Genomic DNA, 13060 nt, shown 5'->3' with positions numbered 1-13060 from the left:
GGGTCCAAAATGTGTTTCTCATTTGAAACAGGATGGGGGGAGCCCAAAGCCCATTTCATAAGCACCCATGTCATAAACACCCCTTTGGGAAGATCCAGCACCCCTGAAACAGAGGGAGCTTGGAAATTATGGAGGGTTTTCTCAAGCAAAGTCTGAGGCTGAGGAAGGGAGGAGGCAGATGGTGGCTCACACAGCTGAACCCCTGTCCTTGTGCTTCACAACATCCTTTTTGATCTGCTTGGCTTTTAACTAACTCGTTTCACAGGGAAAACAAAATATCTTCTTTATGTCAGAGGGCTCAGGTCGGTTTTGGGATGGAGAGAGCAGAGAGGCTCCAGCACAGGCACTCCCTCGCACTCCCCGGGCTCCTCCTGCTCCTGGCTCCATCCAGGGCTATGTTGGCAGCAGATCCTGAAAGTTTCTTCAGAAAATAAATTAATTAATACCATTTCTCCACCCTTTCCAGGCACTACAAGCTGCAGCTGGCCAGGATCAGCTGATGATGAGCTGTTTGGGCTAAAGATACAAGCTCAGGCAAAAGATGTTCCCAAACTCCACGGAGACTCCCCGATGGCTCTGGTGCTGCTGCAGTTCCAGAGCTGTGAGAGGAGCACGGGGAGCCAGCAGGACTTTGCAGCCAGGGGAATGTGACACTGGAGAGGAGAACACCTTTAACAGATAAGGAATTACTCAGTTCTGCAGCTTCTACAGAGCAAATCAGCCTCTGGTGCAAAAGAGCAGAGGATGCAGCCTCCCCTTCCTGCAGCCCTACACACGCCTCCCAGCAGGGAGGAAAGCTCTGCTCTCAGCAAATTCCAACCAGCTCGGGCTTTGATGGTGGTGAAACCAGGAGACCCTGTCCCAGGCTGTTCCAAACACAGAATCCCACTCTGAGGAACCAGCAAAAAGCACCACCTTCCATCAGGGCATGTGGCACTTCTGCTACTTTCAGTAGAAAAGCTGAAAACTCTTTCTAGCTGAATTGTAAAACACAACATTGGTTTCACAACAAGAACCAAGACTTGTTTGCTGCCCTTGGAGTACTCGTGGGATGTGGAAAGTATTCTGTATCGCTGGAATTCCACACTCCTCCCACAGCACACAGGCTGCCCTCCCCTTGCAAGGCACACAAGAAGTGTCTCAGGGCCTGGAAAAGCCTTTGCCTGGTACCTGCTGGGGTTGTTCTGTGCAGGCAGGGAGAACCCGGCTCTCTCCCACCCTCTGGGAAGGTCACACGTGTGGGACACGCTGAGAGAAAGGGATTGTCACATTTTGGGGGTGTCTGTGAACTGCAGCAGGGTTAAAAGCAAAACAAACCCTATCCAAAACACACCCTGAGCTGTGTGTTACCAACACCCCAGTGAGAGCACGCAGGATGAGTGCCTGCTGGAGCAAAGCTCTAGTTTATAATTTAATGTCTATAAAACCATGGCTGCAGCCAGCAGCCACCCCCTCCATGGCTCAGCTGCTCCCTCTGCCAGGGACAGGACCATAACATGGACATCACATGCATCCCAAACATGGACATCACATCCATCACCTTCCCAAACATGGACATCACATCCATCCCCTTCCCAAACATCACACCACAGGGATTGCAGCCACCCCCCACACTGGGAATACGATATTTTGTCCTGTTCCACTCAGATGCTATTTTAATGAGCTTTTTTCTCCTCACTCTGTCCCTGTGGAGACATCAGGGGTCCCCTCCTGGGCCCCAAAGGCAACCACTGACCCCAGTGCTGGTGTTCTCTGCCAGTGCTGGTGCAGAGCCATCACCTCCCCCTCTGACAGCAGTCCTGGCACATTCCCAATCCATATCCAGGCCAGCCCGGGCTGTCCAGTGAAATCCACCTCTCTGACAGTGAGGGCATCAGTTCTGCCACATTTCAGGAGCACAGTGTCCTCAGCTCGTTCAGCATTCCCAGAGCAGCTCTGCCCACCCCGAGCCTTCAAGCACAAAGAGAGATAAACCCCCTCCTTTTCTCCTTTTCTGTATCCAAAGGGGTGACGTTTCCCAGCTGTGCTCTCCAGGACTGGCAAGGGAAGGACCTGAATTTCCCGCTGCAGTTGGGAAACCCTTCCTGCCTCAGAGCTGCAATGAGATCAGCAGGAGCTGCTGCAATGCCTCTGCTCCCACTGCTGGGAGGCTGCCCCAGGCACACACAGAGGGAATTTCCTAAGGGAGAAGGAAAAGGGCTCCAGGCAAGGCAGGAATTCTTAGATAGCTGGGACTCCCCTCCCTGGATGGTCCCCACCACGTGGCAGCCCTGGCATGCAGCACAGTGCAACCAGAGGGAAAACAGCTTTTGCAGCTTCACCTGGTGCTAGGGAAGGAATTTACTGCTCATGTCCAAGCCAGGCTTCACTTCCAAATAAAGCTGAGACTAGTGAACCCACAGGAGCTTCAGGCAGATTTGTCTGTGTGTGCAGGGAGAATCCCAGTCAGCATCTTGGCCAGCCAGGGGCGCAGCAAACCCTGCCAAGGGCACTCCAAGCTTCCAGTTGCTGGGGTGGATGACCCAGTGACCAAACTCAAACTCTGCCCTCTTCAAAAATCAAATGAGTTCTTCAGGGTCCTCTCCAGTGCCAGCCCTCACCACTGTCACCTCCAAGTACAACACACAGTAACAGATTTTCAGGGTTATTTTCCTACAATACAAGAGGCTTTCTGGAGACAGAACATGAGGCAGCTTCTACGAACTCACCAGGGGATGGCAATGGCAGAGAAGAAACCAGAGTGGTTTGGATGGGTGAGGGACCATGTGGGAGGGCTGCTGGAGCAGACTCTGCTACATTCCTCATGTGCAAGTGCTGTAAACTGACCCCTCTTCAATTATTCGTTAGTCTGCAGCTCATCAGAGACTCTGCTCCTCAAACAGGCATTTATTTGTGTTTTTTAAGAGATCAGAAGCTGCTGTTCGCCATAGCCCAGCCCTGCCAAGGACACAGAGCAAAGGCTCTGCCAGGAACAGGCCAGGCAGCTGTCAGGCACTGCTGGAGCAACAAACCCCCTCGATTCCTTCAGCTGACAAGGCAGAGCAGCCAGTTTGAACTCGGAGCTTTACCAGTGACAGGCTGGAAAAGCCAAATGTTAAGAGTGGCCACAGCTGCTGCCCAGTCCCTGCAGCATCAGGGAAATTTCCAGGCAGCACCACAGCACACTGGAGATGTTCTGCTCCCACGTCCTGCCCAGCCAAGGGGCCAGTCTGGCCAGAACACCACTGGCTGGGAGCCCCAGGAGAGGGGCAGTGGGCTGAGAAGGGATTTGCTGAGGTACCTGTCTCTTCCCACAGCTCCACAGCTTTCCAGGTCCTGGAGGAACCAGCAGCAGCTGTGCAAACATGCGCAGAGCAGAGCACTCACTTGTTTGTTTTGAAGCCCTTCACATTAAGAGGCTGTGATTAGTGGTGTCCAGCACTGGATCACACCACTGGATGTGGGTCCTGTCCTGCTCTCAGCCTGGAGCTCGAGGGCAGGGCTGGCCTGAGAGCCCTCTCTCACCTGGACACACAGGCCAGGTTGGACGGGGCTTGGATCAACCTGGGATAGTGGAAAGTGCCCCTGCCCAGGACTCCTTCATGCAGGGAAGGACTTGTCTGCAAGCTTTACCTGCTCAGGATAAAACAATAGGAGCTACACAGATCTGGGGAAAAGCCTCATTTCTCCCTGTGCTACACTGCCCAAGTCAGGCTCAGCCTGGAGCACCTCCTGCCTGGTGCCTGTGGCCCTCGCTCCAGTTTCAAAGGTCCCTTTTATGGTGCAGAGCTCAGTTCTTCCCTTCCCTAGCTCTCCCTGTGCTCTGTGATTATCACCCCAGAACAAGCTGATCAGCACCCTCAGCCCGTTCCTCAGAGAGAGTGTGGGCACACTCAGCACTGCAATTCCACTCCTCTGCTTTTCATGATGAAGTGATTTAACTAATTGGGTGTTGTACTTCCATGTACAATTCCTCATGCTCGGCACCTTCAGGGAACACAGGCTCACCCCTCAGCCAAGCTGGCTGCACAGCAGGCTGAAAAACCCCAGTCATGAGAGGCTCCATTTTCCCACTGAATTCAGTTGCTGTTCCCCTGACCAAGGACCAATTTCACCCAACCAGGCAATTAAAATTTGGAGAACACAGGAGAGAATGAGGTTCTGTACCCAGAGAGGCTTTTAATCACCACCACCAAAGAGGATGAGAAAAAAATCCATCCTTGTACCCATCCTGCATTGGATCAGCAGCCTGGTATTAGGGATGTGGCCATGATTAGCCCTGTTTTCAGTGCAAATTCAAAACACAGCCTCATCCCATCCACAGTGAGCGCTGACTCTTCCCCAGCCCTAACCAGCACAAGGATCTTGCAGACATTCCCCAGGTAAACACACTGAGGAATGGGGCCTGCAGGGACTTGTGTGCCACAACTGTTCTTGAAAGGTAGAAAACACAAGAGCTTGTGAAATGCACCAGCTGTCCTAGGTAGGAAGCTGAGCAGGAGCTACAAAAGCAGCAAGAAAGTACCAGAACAGGGCCAGCCTGGCCCAAACCATGCTCTTGCTACCTCTGCAGTGACCTCGAGTTTCAGGTGAGATGGCGATGGAGGCATCACACTCCAGCAATCTCACAGCACCAGCTGTGAGCTTCCCGACTCTTTTGAGGAGCTCTTGGATTTCCTCCTTTTCAGAGAGTCTTTGGTTATGGCCCAGGCATATGAGGACTGTACTTTGGCAGCATCCTGCTGGCAGGGCGAGGAAGGGACAGGGCTGCCGCGTGGGCGTTGAGCAATCGCCGCTGTCGCCGCTTCAGGTTATTTTTAGCAGAGATCACAGAATGAGCTGCAAAAGGATAGCACAAACCTGGAAAAAGGTGCCTCTTTCCCTTGCAGCTCTCCACACACAGCACAGAAGGGTGTGGGAGGGAGCCTGAGCAACCTTCAATGTGAGAATAGTCACCTCGGATGGTGACGGCCACTTGCTTCTCCTCCTGGGGTAGAGTCAGAGCCAGGAGCTGCTGCTGATGTCTACCCACAGAAAGAGCTGAAACACACAGATATTCTGGGTGCTGCCTGTTCCCCCATCTGCAGCATCTCAGGGCAGAGCTTGCCCTCAAGTTGAAGGTATGTGTTTACAGGAGGGATTTCATTTGTGCTGGTAGCAAACATACCTTGTACAAACTTGGAAAACGCCACCGAGGTTATTTCAGGAGCACGCAGCAGAGCTTTGGGTGCTCAAAAGTTACCCAAAATGGGATTGTCAGACACTGCTCACAGGCGTTTTGGCCACAGGGCCTCAGGAAAGTGGAAAGCAGGACACCTACAGCAGCACAGGGCTCTTGAGGCTTCCCTGCTCTGGGATATTGGAGAACTTGCCCCCTGCTCCGCTTCAGCTTGGACTGCACGTCCATGTCCCACAGACCAGCAAAGGGAACCTCAATTGCTTTTTGGTTTCTATCTCATGATCTTTCTGTGGAATGCCACCTACAGATGGAATCAGTCAGGGTTTGTCTCAGTGATGTCCTTCAAAGAGAAAAAAATCCTAAACGATTTTTAAAGCAACATCCATCAGCAGCATTTAGGGAAGGGCAGTTTAGCCAAGTGTTTGAAGATGAAAGAGGCAAAGTCTCAATCCTTAGAAACCCAGCTGGAATCCAACCAGAACACAAGATTCCTTTTTTCCCCATGCCAGAGATGTAGACACAGTGAAGAGTCGTTAACCCACTGTTCTCAGGGGAGGGAAGTGCAAATTCCATTGACCTGAATTCATCTGACCCAAAGTTTTCTTTGCAAGCCACTGAAGAAGTGCCAGGCCAGCTCCAGAGTGGGACAGAGAGGCAGAACAGGTAGGGGAGATGCACTGGCACTGCTAGAAATCCACAAACCTCCCAGAGAAAAAAAACTGGCTGAAATGTAGACCACTGGGGTTTAGGTTTAAATGTCTTTCACTAAAAATACAACGTAACCAGCTGGAAAAACAACCCAGCAAGCCCCCAGAGCCTTCGGCAGGGCCGATGATTCAGAGAGAGAAGCTGCCACAGGGCCCTCGCTGAGGGTACAGAGCTCCTGACAACCTGCTTGGGAAGGTTGCCCAGGGCAAGTCCAAAGTGTTGTGCCATTCTCCACAGTCAGAGCATGGCAGGATCAGAAAAGGCAATCCTGAAGGGATTATGATTTCACGGTACTGACATGGCTCTCCTGCTCTGCAGTGAGGGCAGGGCAGAGGAATGGGCACAATCAGGAAACACCCATGGGGATAGCATCATGCTGGTCCTGTACCTGGGGAGGGCTCACAGCACACAGATCAAGTCCTTCCACACCACACTGCTCGTGTGTGGAGCAGGGTGAGCTTTAGGTGTCTCAAGAAGGAGTAGCAGGTTCAGATCTCTGCCCAAAACACTGGAGACAGCAGCTCAGGTCTTTCTGTCATTCCCAGCTGACGCTAATGGGGATGCAGAGGGCAACTTGGCAGAAGTGGAGCTTCTCCCAGCCTCACCAAGGCAAGAGAATAAACAGATACCAGACGCTCAGCAAGGGAAGGGCAGCTGTGCCAAAACCACCAAATACTCTTGTACCTCTCATCCCAGCTAGCAAGATCAAACCACAGAGAGAGGCATAAACACAGCACCGAAACACCCCAGGGGTTCTCACTTCTCGCCCTCAGCTAAAGCCCCACTCCAGCTCCTGAGTGCTGGACCGAGGTGGCCCTTTGGAAAACCTTCCAAGCAAGTTTGGATGACCAAAGGGGCAGGAAGACAGGGGTTTATCTTTCCTCTTCCCCATCTCCAGTCCCTTGCACTCCCATGTGCACTCCTGCAAATTTACAGAGCAGCAGCTTTACAGGGTTTAAAAATAACCATCCCCATCCTGCTCCCGAGTCAGCTCAAACCCGCCACGCTCAGAGGGACCTGCAGAGGTAGCCTGGGGCATTTTTTTACCTTGGATGGAGGATTCCCACCTTCTTCTGGCGCTGGCTGCCCATTCTGCAAAGCAAGAGAACCCGCTATTAGCACATGCTAGGCATGGGATTGCTCCTCATGTCCCTCACAAAACCTGGGAGGTGGCTTTGGGAGCCCCTCACGTGGGACAAATAGGGCAGGGTGCCACTTTGGATATGGTACAAGGTGGTTGAACATTTCCCCATACACCAGACTCTTGTCTTTTAACTTGTTTAAAAGAAAGTCTCTCACCCAGAGTCTCTCCAGACTTTCCCCCAAATGAAATTTGGGCTCCTTATCCACCCAATATTGCTCATGGGGCAAACAGCACCAGAGAGGATCCCTGGGGTGCTCGGTGCAGATTCCCACCACGTGCTGCAGATGCTGCTGCATCCCACCCCTCCTGCACCGCTGCTCCGGGACTGCTGGTAGCAGCAGGCAGGAGCTGCAGCCGAAGAGTTAACAACCATCATGCCGTGACATCAGCTTTAACCGGAGCGTTTATCAGTTATTTATCACCCTATCGCACCTGATAGCTGCAGGAAATCTGCCCCACCCGCCTGGGTCCAGGTCCAGCCCCCGCACAAAGTCATAGCAGGTGACCTGAGCCACCCGGAGTGGCAGCAGCCGGTCACCCCGGGCTGAACCGAGCAGGGATCAGGTTCAGACGGCACCGGCACCGCCTGGGGAAGCCGGGCGAGCAAAAGTGGGTGGGATTTCATTGAGACACAGATACCCAGAGCAGGATAAGCACGTACAAGAGGTTTTCTGCAGACTGTGGAGAAAAACAAGGGCAAGAAGACTTTGCTTTGACATCTGTCTGCACTGCAGTCTCAGGCTCCAAAAATCATGGCATTCCTCTCCTCCTCTGAAAGAACAAGGGCAGTTTATTCTTTCCTTTTCAGAAGTTATGGGCCAAGTGAAGAGTTATAGTGCCAGTGGGTTCGAGCCTCAGATCCTCAGTGGAATGACTGGGTTCTAGAGCCTTTCAGGAACTGACAGAAACGAAGCCAACTCCTTCCCTGGAGCAGCAAGGATCCATTGAGATGATTAACCTGACTTCTTCCTCAGGTCTCCACTGCACTGAAATATTTACATCTGTATGGATCTGATCTGAGCTCCACAACTCACCTTAGTTCCAAAGTAGTTTCAGCCAACGACTGAAAGCAGGCCCCAGCAGCCCCACGCACAAGTTCTCCCAGAGGAATGCTGCCCTGGTGTTTACACAGAGCCCTCGGTGCCATTAGCACGGAAAATAGCTGAGCAGTGAAGTAAGAATTTGTGTTTATGAACAGCCCCCACAACGCAGGGGGAGCCACAGCACTGAGATAACCAGACTTGGAAACAGGCTGATGTGTACTGGCTCAGCTGTCACCCATCCACAGCTCATAACTGGCTGCTAATCCAAACCACAGCTCGGGGAGGGCTGGTTTTCTCTCAGACAGCTTAAGAAGCAGAATTTCTCTGTTGGACAGAGGCAAACAGTGCCTGGCTCTTGGTCTGGAGAGCAGATCCACAAGGCATTTGTCAGGAGAGGGGTGAGTGGATGCAGGGGGTGTCCAACCCCTCAGCTTCAAGGGTGAGCTGGGAGACACCAGGTGATACCTCCAGAACCACCAGAATTTCGAGGGCTGAGTTTTATCAGCTCCCTGGAAAGGAAAACTTGTCCTTGTGCTGCTGACAGAAACCCATCCTACCTGGGATGGAAGAGATGGGGAAAAGAAAGAGCAGTGTCCATGCCAGGGAGGTTGCCTGGGCATGCAGCTCCCATGGAGGTCTTAGGGTGATGAAGCTCCTGATGAAACAGTTCCTTTCTCTGGCTGACAGAAGTCAGATGTGTGAGCAGAGAATTGCAGTGTTTGGAGCCAAGTGCTCTCCTTCCACCCCAGAGCAAAACCAGTCCTTATTCCCTCATATGGAATTGGAGAGCCATTTGTATATGTTCCAGATGGAAACAGCTCCAGACTCATCACCTCCCGAGATAAAATATGGCCACTCAGCACATCATGAGCAGGGCTGAAATACTTTGTGGGTTTCTTGGGTTGACATTTGCCTCTTTAAAATGCTTTATTTCTGCCCTGCCCCTGCACACGACACACAGGGGGGAGCAGGTGCAGCTGCCCTCCCACAGCACTCTGGGACTGCAAAGGAGCCTCCCAAATGTCCCAACTCCCAAGATCTCCCTCCTGCAGCAACCAGGCAACGTCTGCTGCAGGAGAGAGGCACAGCTCCTCCCTGGGGTGCCCAGGGCAGTGAGGAGCTCACCCAGGCTGTGTCAGAGCAGGGCTTGGGCTACTGATGAGGCAGCCACACGAGGCTCACCGGGAGCCCGCAGCCTGTCCTTGCAGCTGCCCTGCTCGGGGGTGAGCGGAAACAGGGATTAGAGCTCTAATCTGATGGGCACGTGGAGCAGCAGCCCAGCAGCCAGGGCACCTCTGGGCGACCGACCGCTCCAGCTGCCCCAGAGCTGACACAAACCCCTCCTGAGCACACGAGTTTCCTTAATTGCACACAGAAAAGTATCCTGGAAAACAAGTGTGCTCAGTTACGCAACTGCCAGCCTGGCTGAACTTGGGAGATATTTATCTTAGGACATCTTGCACTTTAAATCCTTTTAATTCCGCATAATCCGCAGCACAGGGAGCAATTTCCAGAGCAGGCCAGTGTGCTCTAATGTGAAACCAGGACGAAGTGCATCCTGGCAGGACCGTGGGGACGGGGCCCAGTCCTGCTCTGTGGTTACACCACCAGCTCAAGGCATCCCGGGTTATGGACAGCTCTGCCTGCCAAAGCAGCCTGCTGCTGTTCCTGCATCCTTATGCTTTGAACAGCCACTTTTCAGGTGCCCCAAAACACCTCACAAGGACCAGGTACCCAGAGCTGCTCTTTCACCCAACTCTGATGAGCCATGAAACATTCAAGGAAGGAGCAGAGGAAGAAACCCTTCACCCCAGAGCTCCTGCTAGTTTGACACAAGAACAAGGCATGTTTAAATTATTACCATTAAGTGGAATTTATGGATCTTGCCTATTGCAGTTCAGAGAAAGGAAATAATTCTACAAGAATAGAGATCTCCAAAGGAACTCTGGTAGCCCAAACAGGAGTCTCTGCACAAGGCATATCAGAGATGACATCCACTCCGCTGTCTCCCTTCTCTCTTGATCGTAGTTTGCATAGCTCAAGCTACCATGCTTGAGAAAAGAGTTATTCATGAGTAGCTCCTTCTCAGTAAAGGGTGATACATATATACAGGCAAAAATAATTAGCTTGAAATGGTGGAGTTTGGCGTAATCCCACGTCAGTTGCATTGTTGTAGGTTTGTGTAATGAAAGAAGAATTTGAAGCAAAGTGGAGCCCTGATGACAGATCCACTGCTATGGGGATGAAGTCATGGAATCAAAGAAACACAGGATGGTTTGGGATGGAAAGGACCTTAAAGCCCACCTCATTCCCCCTGCCATGGCAGGGACACCTTCCACTGTCCCAGGCTGCTCCAAGCCCTGTCCAACCTGGCCTTGGGCACTGCCAGGGATCCAGGGGCAGCTGTGCCAGGGCCTGCCCACCCTCACAGGGAAGCATTTCTGTGTCACTCAGCTCCATTCTCCAGCATTTGTACTCTGCCCCAGCCATGTTTTTCTACTACAATAAGCAATATTTGGAATAATATAAGCAGAAGAGAGAATGGCAAGTGTAAAAAAAAGCAGGAGCAATGATCATAAAGCTCAGACTCCAGGACAGAGGGACTTGGCTCCTGCCAGGAGCAGTTCAAGCTCCCATTGCCACCCACTCCCACGCATTTCCGTGGCATGGCTGAGCTCTGCTGGGCCGGGACAAGGGGCACCACTTGGCCACTTCTCCTGGAACACAGTGGAAAAACCCCAAATCCCTCAACAATAGGACTGATGCCTCCACCAGCACGGTGACAGCACCTCTGCTCCATGACTCAGAAAGCAAAGGTCGGAGGAAGCCGGTTTCTAACCTGGATGGCAGCGATCCCAGGGCAATTTACGTAACCGGTGTTCCAGAAACGTCTCCTTGCTTTCTCAGTGGTGCCACCTCTCCCAGGAGGGGTGAAAACTTCCCCCTTGGGCCCCTCCCCTTGGCGATTTTAGCCTCAAAGTGCAAAACTCCTCCCAAGCCCCATTCCCGCTCTGCTGCTGGACCTCAGGGAGCTCTCTAGCATCTGACCCAGGTGTGAAGATGAAGAACACCTGTATTATTTTCCTCGCTGTAATTAAGAGTGTGTACTTATCATTTTAAACCAAAGGGAGGCAAATTGTTAAGTCCCACTTGAGATCCTGAGACGCAAAAAACCTGATCTGCTGAAATCCCACCTGCACGTGGTGCCTGACCCTGACCCCGAGCTGCGGCCAAGGTGAGACGAGGGAAGGGAGAGCCAGAGGCTCCCTCCAGTCTCAGTTTCCGAGTAACGCAGCCGGTCCTCCTGCGATGAGGAAATCAGTGCCTGCCGCTGCCCGGAGCCCGCAGCTGACCCGGTGACAGCAGCCCGGACCCCCCGGCCATTTCCGCTCGGAAGCGATTCCGTGGCGCTGACACAGCGCCCGGCGGCACCGGGACACCGGGATTAGGAACTGAATGGAGCCTCGCCCGCGGTTTCCCCTGCCCTGGGCACCGGCATTCGTTTCCTCCCATTATGAGTCGAGTGGCGTTTCCTGGCTTTTCAGGCATCTCCCTTCTTAGGAAGGGAGAAACCACAAATAAAAAGCCCTGTCTCCCAACAATAACCTACGGCCTGGCTCTGGGCACATGACGTGATCTGGGAATCGCCGCAGGACTTCCCTGCTCTCCCAGCCTGGAGCACAAACTCCTGCTCATTGCTCCGGCGATGTTTCAGAGCAGGGGCTTTTCACCCACCGCACCTCCGTGCCAGGTGTTCGGCCCAGGCAGAGCCTCCCCACCTCACGGGGTCTCCAGGAGAAGCTGTGCCATACCTGGCTGATGAAAATTAGGAAACCTCATCTCGAATGGCCAGTGCCTCCCTGCAGCGGGAGGGGGGGGGGGGAGGGAAACGCTGCCTCTGCTCGAAGCACAGACCTCTGAAGAGGCAATTTTAAACAGGAATGAGCAAATCTGACCAATTAACCACGGAGACATCCCCAGGTATGATAATGGAGTATGACAGCATGGAATCCAGGAAAGCACCAGGGTCTGTGAAACACCTGGGACAAAATCCCCACTTTCCCTCTGCTTTCTGCTGGTTCCAGTTTGAGTGAGATGTTTAACTGAAGAGTGCCAGAGCACAGTGCCTCAGCCGGCTGCTCTGCTGTGGGTGACAACTGCTGCAAGCTGTCCCTTCCTTCGGAAATGGCTGTGCCAGCTTGCAGATGTGGACAGGGGATGAGCTCCATCCTGCACATCTGGCTTGGGGGTCTCAATAAGGAGGAAAAGAGCCAAGAGGGAGGGAAGAGCAGAGTCCAGCAAAGTGACACCGGAGCGTGGTCGGAGTTGGCGGCGCAGGCCTTTGCGAGAAGACAGCGCTGGGAGGGTGAGGGAGAAAACCCCCAAAATTGAGATTTTTATTCCCTGGGCCTTCAGCCGGGTCCACTTTCCTCTGTACCCGGGAGATTTGGGAGCGCTGCCTGCACTCCCCGAACGATCACAGCCCGCACGGGCAGCAGCGAGCCCGGCGGCCCCCGGTGCCCCGAGCACAGCCCCGGGCGCGCACAGCGAGCCCCGCAGCAGCCCCGGAGCGGTGCCGGAGCGGCCCCGGCAGCGCCGGGCTCCGGCAGCCGCGCTCCCCAGCTGCGGGGCGCGGCTCGGGCCGGGCGGCATCGCGGCCGCCGCTCCGCGGGGTCCCGCCGGGCGCTCCTTTGTTCGGCGGAGCCCCCCGCCCCGGAGCCCCCCCCGGCCGTGCCCGCTCACCTCCGTGTCCAGATGCACCAGCTCCATGTCGGGCCAGGGCTCGGCCAGCTGGGCAAGCGGCATCGCTGCCGGCGGGTGCCCGCGCCGGGCTGGCTCCGAGCGCCGCCGGGCTGGGCACCCACCGGCTCCGGGCCGGGGCGGGGCGGGGCGGGGGGCGGGCGGGAGGCACCGGGGAGGGGCTGCGGGGATCCTCCGCCCGGAGCATCCGGCAAACCCAGCCCGGCGTGCGGCGGCTGCGGGAGCGGATCGGAGCGTGGAATTGCG

General features: G+C 54.1%; 1 protein-coding gene across 5 annotated transcripts in view; it reads right to left on the bottom strand.

Moving 5' to 3' along the window:
* The window catches only part of RPS6KA1 (ribosomal protein S6 kinase A1), a 30779-nt gene extending 17857 nt beyond the window's left edge, over positions 1-12922 (bottom strand). For 4 of the 5 annotated variants that reach the window (XM_053998706.1, XM_053998707.1, XM_053998709.1 and 1 more), the window contains exons 1-2: positions 12797-12922; positions 6914-6958 (exon numbers count right to left, since the gene is read on the bottom strand). In XM_053998706.1, the coding sequence (XP_053854681.1) occupies positions 6914-6958; positions 12797-12859 (108 nt within the window). In that variant the 5' untranslated portion in view covers positions 12860-12922. Of the gene's footprint in view, positions 1-6913; positions 6959-7671; positions 7693-12796 lie in introns of those variants that run through there. The other variant, XM_053998710.1, reaches the window with a different exon arrangement.
* Between the last annotated feature and the right edge of the window lie 138 nt (positions 12923-13060).

The sequence above is a fragment of the Vidua macroura genome, chromosome 25 (assembly GCF_024509145.1).
Source record: "Vidua macroura isolate BioBank_ID:100142 chromosome 25, ASM2450914v1, whole genome shotgun sequence".
In the NCBI taxonomy this organism is placed as follows: domain Eukaryota; kingdom Metazoa; phylum Chordata; class Aves; order Passeriformes; family Viduidae; genus Vidua; species Vidua macroura.
The sequence above is the reverse complement of the archived record's forward strand: the minus strand, read 5'-3'. Positions and strand labels throughout refer to the sequence as shown.